We start from the raw sequence: 11,369 nt of genomic DNA on the forward strand, positions 1-11,369 counted from the left end.
CAAAACAAAATGTTGACTAGGTTGAATTTACTACAGTCATTAATTCTCATGTTCTTCTACAAAACAAATACAATTTCAATGAAAAGAAAGCAAAGTGCAAGCCCCACTTTCCAAGTTTGTAGAGCACTTACCAGCTCAGGGAACAGTGAGGGATGAAAAGAAGCAACAAATGCACACAGATGAACACAGACGTGCTGATATAAAGTAACAGATGCCTCGGCTTGCCCTTTATCCTCTACTCCCTGTAAACAAGCAGTCAGAGACAGTTCACCAGAACACCTCTCAAAATTGTAGAAAATGGCTTTGAACAGGGACATTCTGCAGGAAAATTAAGAACATTGAGCACAGCATTAATAGAAGTTAACAAATAGCAGGTAAAATAATGTCATAAACAGGGTTAATTTAGAGAATCAAAATGTCAAAAGATAAAAATCTTTGGAATAATTGGAAATATATATAAATACATAGATATAAAAAATTAAACATTATTTACTGCCAGAAAAAAAAATCTTTAAGGAATTTCTTGAACAAAACTTTTTCAAACTGGGCATGTAATTTTAGGAAGGAGATGGGAGGACTGCCAAGAGTTCCAAGACAGTCAGGGCTGTACAGCAAGACCCCATCTTAAACAAAGAAACAAACTCAACAAAATAAATTTAAAAATCTCTGTCACTTACAATAGTGCCAAGTTATAGAAAATCAAACTCAAAGTTTTTTTATAGAGCTTAGCTAAATTAAGCATTATTTTAAACATACATGGAAGGATCATTTTAAGATAGAAATAGTTGAAAACTTTCATAAAGGTTTCAAGTAAAAAACTAAAAACAAACAAAACATAAGTCTGTAAGAGACAAAATAAAATGATATAATTAAGTTCATATGTTATGTTACAAATAAAAGAGGGTCTTAAAAAGCCAGAGCATGGGCGGGAAGGCACCACACACTGCCTTCTGGGAAAGGCAGGATTTTGCACTTACAAACTCACTGAGGCTGTGCTTACCTACACAAGACCTGCACAAGACCAAGTTAGTCTACACCCTTGCACAGGGACAGGGAGAAAAGTGTCTCAACAGTCCCCACTCCTGACAGTAGATGGTTTCTGACAGGAGAGTCAGTTTGCTTTAAGGGTATGGCCCCTAGTTGGCCGACCGTACTCCATTTGACAGCCACACACCCGTGAGCAGATGGACAGCATAAACTGAAGTTAGTGGGTTATAAAAATACATGAGGACACAAAGCTGAGAATGAATGGAAAGTTAGGAAAATTTAGGGTGAGATGGGTGGGTGAATATGATCAAAATATGCTGTATGTATATATGGTTCTCAAGTAATAGAAATATTTTATATATATTCTAATGAAGGAATCAGGTCAAAGGAAATAACAGAACAGGTAGGTCACAAAATTTCAAAGTTTGAACACTACTTCTTTTTGTGAGCATACCAGTTTGAACCTCAGAGCAGCCAAGAGGAAGAATAAAAAAATAGGAGCATAGCAGTAATCCAGTTATAACAAACTAGCACCTGGGCTGCAGTGCTGGGAAAAAGGGTGAAGACCAGTGCCGTTTCCTAGGAGACATTGTACAGTATCACAGCTTTAAAAAAAAGATTTATGCATATGCCTGTATGTTCATCTGTGTGAGTGTATCTGCACATGCACATCCAGAGAAACCCGGAGGTGTCAGATTCCTAAGGCTGGAGTCACCAAACACAGGTGCTAGGATCCAAACTTTGGGCCTCATGATTGAGAAACAAGCACTCTTAACAGATATGCCATCTCTCCAGCTCCTATTGCAGCTCACTCTTCCATGCTGTTATTTGCATCTATATCCATTATAGCCAATGTTTTTAGTGCTACCAATGGGTAATAATCAGTGAATAAAATTAAAATATTTTTAGCATCAGTTATATACATTTTATATCTTTTACACGGTAGTTTTTCTACAAAATAGCTATTAAGCAGAATATGATAAGGTGATTTCAAAATGCTAAGTTCAAGTGCTTCTCTGTCTCAGCATTCTGCAGAGGAAAGATTATAGGCACAGACCATGTCTGGCTTAAACATAAATTTAAGATCATTTCAAATTAATAGAGCCCACTAAACCACTGGTAATATGATTATATATAAGCAAAACATTACCTAGTCATAGCTTCTGTGCACCACAGGGTCTGTACATCTTTAGGCTGAGAGCACAACTTATCCATGACAACAACCAGGAGCAGGACTTGTGGGAGCTGCAGTTCACAGGGCAGGTCTTTTCAGTAATAAAGTCATATGATAAAACAAATTGGTAAATATATCCAAAATATTTTCAGCAGAAATTTGATAGTTTTATACAAAGAAAGTACGACTAATAGGTGATGTTTCAATAAAAGTATAATGAATTTTAAATAAAAATTTCAAATTTTACAAAATAGTGACTGCTTGAGGGGAAACAACTGTATATGACATGTCATATCAAGGAGATGGTATAAATCTGTTTTGAAGCTTACCTAGTTTACTATCCAAAACTGCCTGTACAAAAGGCTGGCATGTGAGCAGCTGTCTGATGAGTAGGTCCAGTAACACAAGAAAAGTGCCTGCTATTTCCTCCTGCAGTGCTTTGGACATCCTAGCAGCATGCAGGTTTGGAGGAAACTTGCTGCAAACAAAGGTGAAAACCCTCACGTATTTAATAGTGATCTTCTGGATTTAAATAAATGTATCACAAGTTCATGTCACAGTAGTGAAAAAAAGCATAAAAAAGTACGTATTTTATATGAAAAAGGCTCAAAACACTGAATTGGTAGTAGAAAGATAAGAGGACCTAGAAACTACATAGCATAGCTGTAATTCTATAGAGAAAATATTTTCTAGAGAAATATAGTACTATTTTGAGGCATTTTAATACCATTTGATGAGGTAACCTTAAAAATGTAAATAACAAATATTTAATCTACTAGTAAAATGTTAAAAGATAGGTCTGATATATTCTGGCTTACTTACTTCTTTTGAAAGTTGTTTTTAATAGCTTACACCTGTAACCTCAATTCAAGAGGCCGAGCCAGGAAGACTACACTGGATTTGAGGTCAGAGTACAGACCCTATCTCAAACAATCAAAAATAAATAAATTAATCGAATAAATTAATAAGATAAAATAGTTACTTTAAGATAGGTAAATGCATGGGACAGTAATCCAAACACTGGGGAAGAAGAGGCAGGAGGATCTTTGCGAGTTTGAGGCCAGCTTGATCTACAAAAGTGAGTTCTAGGACAGCCAGGACTATTAAACAGAGAAAAACAAAACAAAACAAAACAAAAATAGGTAAATGCTGAATCTATTATCAATTTTGTTTCTTAGAAGCTAAAGCTTTTTAAGAAATAATATACAAACACTAAAGGGGGTTAAAAAGACTTTCACAGAAATGTCTCAGTAATGAAGTTTAACTTCAATTAAAAACTACATGAAATATAATAAGTACTTAATATTTTTGCAGCTACTTTATATTTAATTATGGTAAGTGTGACATTATAAGCAAACTCTCTAACATGTAATATAACGCTTAAAAGGATGCACCTAACAAATACCTGAAGTCTTTCTAGTATGACAAAGAAAAGCCCTATTTCACATATAGCCAAATATCTATGTCACTTTGTTCATTAACCTCATCTCCTTATTCTTGTATTCCTTCTTCTGTGACACATAGTTAACAAGATGCCTAATATTTAAGAAGAATGAAATAAATCATAGATGAATAAAATAAAATATAGGTAGTAAAATTCCAGATATGAACTACAACTAAGCATCTAAATATCTTTCAATTTCATGATGTATTTGTACACTACTTCACAAATGTTTAAATATCTATGTAACAGGACGCACTGTTTAAGGAGGAGGTATTATGGTAGTGCTAAAAAGAATATAGGAAACACTGCCCTTTATATAGTTTATATTTTAGTTAGAGGGGACAGTTAAGTAAAAAAGTAAACTTGTATAACAGTTTCCTCTTCTCTATGATTTCAGTTTCCTGGAGTCACACCATCTAAAAGACGCGGGGGGGGGGGGGGGGGGGGGGGGGGGCAGGGAGCACAACTCTGTATTTGTGTGCTGTTCTTAGGGACATGATGAAATCTCACACCATCCTGCTCTCCCCTGCCTGTGATGTGAATCCTCCCTTGTACAGTATAGCTTTGCTGTATACATCAGCCACCCCACAGTTCACTAGGCAGCTTCTAGGCCATTGGCTCCACTGTTCACGCATGGCATACTAGTTCTCAAGTAACTTTTACACAGTAGCCTAATGTCATGTCCTAATAACTGTCATTCACCTAACTTCACTGAACCACAAGATATCCAATCTTCTCACATCAAAAAGGTAACTATAGCAAAGCAAAATATTTTTGGAGACAGACCAATTCACATAATTCTTAACAATATACTATTACTATAGTGGTTCTCTTATTAGACATAAACTCTATTATAGGTATGTATCTATATATGTATAAGAAAGCACAGTATCATTTTTCAGGCAACAATTGTAGGTTTTTTAATATATTCCTTATGAATTGTAGGATCTACTATGATATACCAGATGTTGATTGCTATACAGAAAAAAAAAAGGTAAGAAAAATGAACAGGAAGGTCTCTGAGGAAGCCATCTGATGATTGCAACGCAATAAGAAATGAGAGAAAACCTGGAAAAGAATGTACAACTGAGGAACTGTTGTACTGAAATGGGGAAAATAGTAAGTAGCACGTATTACATACTCATGAAAACAAACCAGCAGCGAGGGTAGGTTGATGTTGCAAAAGAGAAAGGGGCTACCTGCAGGAATTGCCTGAGCATGTAAGAAAATTACATTCAGAGTACAAAGAGGTAGCCTCAGGCACATGCACAATTAATTCAGGGCAGCGAGGGAATTACCATATGGGCCTAAATACGGGTACAAGGAGAGAGTATATATAAGCTCTCTTCTAATTGTTTCCATTATTCTCAATGACAAAAGGAATTAATATCAAGGAACAAAAAAAAGTTATGGATAGAAGTTTAGGACTTTGGGCAAATGAATTGACAGATGTCAGGTTTCAGTATTAAATTTAGAGCTCGAAGATAAGTCAATGTGACTAACCCCTAATTAAAGAAGACCTTTTCATATAGTTTACAAACCTAATTTAAATCTCATAAAACTATCATTAAAATTAATAAAGACAAAATTATAACAACATATTTGTACAATATACAAGGCTGACTGGTACTCTTATTCCTTGGATGTTCTAGCTTTCTAAAACTAGCTGAATGAAAAGCGAGGAACTTGTGTGGATATGGCTTCTCAGTGCCTTCATACAGGCAGCTGCCATGTTCCAACACTGGAGCTGAGGCAAGAAGAAACTGACTGTACCACATCAGGCACAAGTTATCCTAATCAAAATAAAATCCCTAAAGCAGGAGTTATTATTACTTCAATTTTCATATGAGAAAACTGACAGCTGAAGATGTTCTCAAACTTAGAACTATTTTTACTTTTATCTGAAGCTATGTCCAGCAAGGTGGCTCACCAGTTAAAGTCACCTGCACCTGGGTACAGACCCACAAAAGCACATAAAGTTAACTTAATATCATGAGGAAAGGCTCTCCCGTTATTCCATACCCTTCTTCTAAACCTTCCTGACTCTCACAACTTCTTTCCAAATATCAGCCATCTCTTGGTTTTACACTTCTTCCTCAGGAATGATCCAGCAAACATTAGTGGATAAAGTCTAAAATGCCACACCTTACACAAGTCTTAGTCATGCTGAGAAAAACTCCACAAATAAAAAAGGCACTTCATGGCATTAGCTTATACAAAACAAACAACAAATAAAAAAACCTTAAAGTTATAAAACATTTAGGCATTATGGCCATTTTTTTAAATTTATTCTCTCTTCTAGTGAATCTACACTGACATGTTTTTATTTTATATTCTCCTACATGCCCTTAATAATCTGTTCAGTCTTTGCCACTTCTGCTGACTTGATTTTAAAGTTCACTATTCCTCTGTCTATTATGTTCCATCTGCTGCTAAAACCCTCCAAATTAACTTAATTCCACTATGCAGTTACAAATGTAAATATGCATTATGTATGATAATCTATGTGTGTATATTAGCATCTATATATGTGTGTGTATACATACATACATAGGTGTGTGTATGTGTGTACATATATATACAAATATTCTATATAAAATATACCCATATACAAATGTATTGGTATTTATCATCATACCAATTATTTGTCATTTTAAGAAACTAGTAAAAACAAAGTTAAACTCACATGGAATCTATCTTTCAAAAGCTTCCATCTCCCAATATTTTATGCAAGTAGGCAAACTTTACTCCAACGTTAAGAAAAATCATTCTAATGCTTTAGTAGATAAGTATGCATATTTACATGGCTCGAGTAGCACTGGCACATTTTAGTAACCATAAGGCACTCCTTTTTACCTGTATATCTGAAGATAAAGCTGGTGTAAAGTACAGCAAGAATCAGACAGGAAAGGAAGAAATTCCTAAAAAAAAAAAAAAAGAAAAAGAAAAAAGAAAAAGAAACTCTACTCATTCTTCATATGTCACATGAATGTCTAATTCATACCTTCCACCCATAACATACAGAACAAAACTTGAACATACCACAAACAAATATAAAAGAAAAGCTTACATAAAAATGGAGGATGAGAGTAAGCATCCAAACTTCTTGGCTACTAGAGCCATTATCACCCACAATTAGCAGCTGACACTAAGGACCACCTCTGCTGTTTAGTTTTGGCATTTCTTGTATTATTAGCCTTTTGCTTGTCTCTTTTAATTTTCACTGGAGGGGGGTATTTTGGGGCAATTTTTTTTCACCAAGAAAGGGCATAAAGGGGTGGCTAGAGAGGCAGGTGGATCTTGAAGGAGATGCCAGAAGAGAAAAAAACAAAAATGTTTTCAAACCTTAAAAAAAAAAAGAAAAGAATATCAAAGTAGAAAGGGACTTAGGAAGAAGTCTCACTCTGCAGGAGAGGAGGATGAGAAAAATTAATGGAGAGTGAAATAACCAAAATGCATAATATACATGCATGAAACCATCAGAGAATTAAAAACATAATATACATGCATGAAACCACCAGAGAATTAAAAACATGAAATTAAAATTTTTAACTTGGGTAATAGTTTTGTTTTGCTTTTCAATCACTAACATTAATAAATACTAACATTAATAATAATTTCTCTTTCAATGTCTGATCCTCTTTCCACACAATCTTGGAAAACCTTTTTTTTTTCTTTTGGTTTTCTGAGTCAGGGTTTCTCTGTTCTCTGTGTATCCCTGGCTGTCCAGGAACTCTGTAGACCAGGCTGGCCTTGAACTCAGAGATCCACCACTGCCTGTCATTTATCCTATTCTTATAACTTCAAATACCACAGTCATTCTGAAAATACCAGAAAGAGAAAGTATGTGTATAGATGTGGATAAAGGGTTTGAATGTTTAAAGTTGACCCTAACTCCGAAATATGGTAGGAATAACTTGTAAATAGTTGGGGGTGTTTTTTTGTTTGTTTTGTTTTTGGCTTTTACATACAAGGTTTCTTTGTGTAACAGTCTTAACTGTCCTGGAACTCACTTTTGTAGACCACGTTGGCCTCAAACTCAGAAAGATCCACCTGCCTTTGCCTCCCACATGCTGGAATTAAAGGCATGTGCTACCAACCTCTAGCTTTATAAATAGTATTCAAACACAAACTAAGTCATTTCCTTCTAACTGACTTATGCTTATAAAAACTGTAATTTACTTACATAAATAATTTTCTGAAAATATCTGATGATGCTATCAATAAGCAGTATAGCAGATGTTCAATATTTAACAATCAATAGTATTAAACCATGAGATCTTCAAAATGAACTTCAAAAAAACATTCAAATGACTGGTTTGGGCAAGCTGAGGAGTATGGTGATGGTTCAGTGGGTAAGAGTACTTGACAGGAAAGAAAAAGAACTTGAGTTTGAATCAGCAGCATCCACATATAAGCCAGTCATGGCACAGCATACTGTAACTCAAACATTGGGAGATAAGAGCTAGACAAATTCCAAGAGTTCACTAGCAAGTTACCAAAAATGGCAAACAACAGGCTCAGGGAGAAACCTTGCCTCATGAACCTGGGTAAAGAGGAGAAGACACACTCCATGTAGACTACTGCCCTCATGTGTACACACATGCGGCCCACCCTGCCATACACAATAGGACAGTTTAAAATTTAGTGCTTGTTTCACATTTATGTATTATAAAACTGGGCCTTACCTTAATGTAGTGCAAAAGGGAGTTAGACAAGAAACGACACAATTTGAGTGTTTTCTGAAATATTCTGTGGTCAGCATTATCCTGTTCAGAAGGAAATAAATAATGTAAAATTAGCTAAACCTATAAACAAGACAATATTTTCTAAAAGACTTAGTAAGCAGATTATGAATTTTCCATGAAAACATAATTATTTTCTTATTGTTTTATTCTTACCAATTAACAAGAGATACTTATTGATTTGAAAGTGAAACTCAAATAATTTATTATAGTTCTTTACTATATGGGGATCAAATTAATCAAAAGGAAAAGGTGATTGATATGTAAAAGGTAAAAAAAAAGAGCAATGGGGAGAAAAGAGAATACAAACAGCCAATGAGTCATAGTGAAAAATTACAACCTAATTAGGTATCTTTTGGGAAAAAGGACTGTAGACTATTTGACTAGCAAATCTTAAAAAGACATGATACATGATATTCACGAGCTGGGAAGAAAAGTGGGTTAATAAGGACTTTTTCCAATTGCTGGTGGAAGCTTAAAATAATTACTGTTCAATTATATCAGGAGTTAAGCAGTTAAAAGTCTTTGATTAGCAGCTCTGTTTCTATATCTTCAACCATGAAAATGTTGCACCCAGTATGTGATACAGTGTTTTTAAACGGAAGTAAGCCAAACATCTATCACACATAGTGACTAAATATTAACAGCATACTTACAGACTATAATCCCATAAGGCATGAAGAACAGGGCAAATAAATTTATTGTCATGACACAAAAATTCCAAGCATGGATAAAAAGTTTTATATTAACACCACAAAGTTAAGTCAAATGAATTATCTTTAATTTTAGGAATTATTTCACAAGAAAATAACCTATCTTAACATTAATGTTAACTGAATATGTTTGGTTCTTTTCCTGCTATGGTAAAAGCCTACTTAAATTCAATCAAAATCTGAGTTATCCACTAATGGAATAATCTACTTACATCTGACTTGCACTACAAACAAATAATTGGAAACAGTTTTCTGCAGTAAAAACTGTGTAAATAGAAATTCACCTTTCTTTTATATTACTGACATGAACTCTGTTATACAGTGCTTTCCAAGTAAAAAAACACAGAGAATAAAAGCTGGACAGATGACTCAAAGACACAGGTGCTTGCCACACAAGCTTAAAGATATAAGTTTGACTTCTGGAATACACAAAGAGGAAGGAAAAAAATCAACTCTATAGAACTGTCCTGTGACCTACACACACACTATGCATGATGCATGCCCCACTCCCCCAGAGTAATTTCTTTTTAAGAACAGAGGTTAAAGATGAATCTACACTAATGCCAACTTTTATCAGCCCAGACTCTCTCAGCAACCTGGCACTCACTATCAAGAGTGAAATAGAACACACTCTCAGCATGTTCTCTCTTGCAGGGGTCTCTGCAATTGCAGGAGGCAAAAGGGCAGTTTGGTTCAACACAACTAAGTAGCTAGTGTTGCTTCAAACTTTGTTAGTCTGACCCTGAGTAGTTTATTTTTGCATATTGAAGCATAGCACAATTTGGTGAAATGTTCCCAGTGCTATTCAGCTCAATCCCATGTGCACAGTAAGGACATACAAAACTCTCCTTGAGGAACAAAGTAATCTAAAGAATGATCCAACATGACTACACTGAAACTCTTTGTAAAGTACATTTGGCATCTTCCATAAAGATAGGATGTACAAACTGACTGAAACTAGCAAGCTTATGATCAGAGTCTGGGGGAGGATCAGGACCACACAAAAAGCACATTGGTCACCAGGCAGGTCTGCTCCCAGTCTTCTGGGCAGATAACAGATTATGCATCCCTTTTGAAGGAACCATCCTGTGTGTTTAACATTCCAGGATCCCCTAGTCCTTATCACCTGTGATATAAGGAAAATCATGCAGACTGTGACTAAAGCCTTACTTTTCCTTTATTACTAAGTAGCATGATACCTATTAAATCTAAAGCTTTTATTTCAATATCTTTAAAAAAACAAGTAAACAATATAAAAAAATTCATACTCTTATATGATTCACTTAATTGTTAAAATAAGTAGGGAATATAAGCCAGGCAAACATTTTTTTCCAGGGTTTTAAAATGAGTAACCATATTTCTTTTCTTTAAATACTGGTAAAAATCTAAATGTAGCAGAAAATCAACGAGACTACAAATACCAGAGTATGTGCTTATTTTCTAAATAATACAAAAACTTAACCAGCAATGTATGGGAGCTAACACTTGGAAAAAGGAGGAGGATTAAGTTTGAAGATAGCCTGGGCTAGAACTCAAGGACCTGTCTTCAATTCACCTTACCATCAACCTAAATAGGAGTGTGTGTGTGTGTGTGTGTGTGTGTGTGAGAGAGAGAGAGAGAGAGAGAGAGAGAGAGAGAGAGAGAGAGAGAGAGGCCTGTATTACATGATTCTTCCTTTCACCCCTTTCAGTGAGGGATCTCTCACTACTGAACTTGGAGCTTGTCAGGTTGGCTACAATAAATACTTAGCCAGTGAGTCCTAGGGACTCATTTGTCTCCATTACCCCAACTCTGAGGTTTCAAACATGATTCTAAGGTACTAGGGATCCAAACCTGGTTCTCATACCTGAGCAGAAAGCACTTTATCCACTGATTAATCTCCTTAACCCCCAAACAATTGTAATGGCAATTATTAAGAATTTATGATAGGGGCTGGAGAGATGGCTCAGAGGTTAAGAGCACTGACTGCTCTCCCAGAGATCCTGACTTCAATTCCCAGTAACCACATGGTGGCTCACAACCATCTGTAATGAGATCTGGTGCCCTTTTGTGGCCTGCAGTAGACATGCAGACAGAATACTGTATACAAAATTAATAAACAAATCTTTAAAAAAAGAATTTTGATAGAGATTAAATTAAGTACCTTAAAAATAAATTTTACATATTTTTGAAACTGAATGACTGGTGTCTAAAGCTTTATGATGAGTAATCGAATTCAATATAATTTTTAAAACGAAATTCAGTATTTTAGAAATATGGTGATATGCAAAATATTCATCAGTAAGGCTATAGGATAGGATCATTT

General features: G+C 35.1%; 1 protein-coding gene across 1 annotated transcript in view; it reads right to left on the reverse strand.

Annotated features, from left to right (window-relative positions):
- Positions 1–11,369, reverse strand: part of C6H1orf112 (chromosome 6 C1orf112 homolog) — a 42,354-nt gene that overhangs the window by 18,513 nt on the left and 12,472 nt on the right. The window contains exons 9-13 of the mRNA XM_005363987.2: positions 8,294–8,374; positions 6,462–6,526; positions 2,491–2,639; positions 2,138–2,252; positions 132–318 (exon numbers count right to left, since the gene is read on the reverse strand). Coding sequence (XP_005364044.1) covers positions 132–318; positions 2,138–2,252; positions 2,491–2,639; positions 6,462–6,526; positions 8,294–8,374 — 597 coding nt within the window. The remainder of the gene's footprint in view (positions 1–131; positions 319–2,137; positions 2,253–2,490; positions 2,640–6,461; positions 6,527–8,293; positions 8,375–11,369) is intronic.

This window comes from Microtus ochrogaster (assembly GCF_000317375.1).
Source record: "Microtus ochrogaster isolate Prairie Vole_2 chromosome 6 unlocalized genomic scaffold, MicOch1.0 chr6_random_2, whole genome shotgun sequence".
Classification (NCBI taxonomy): Eukaryota; Metazoa; Chordata; class Mammalia; order Rodentia; family Cricetidae; genus Microtus; species Microtus ochrogaster.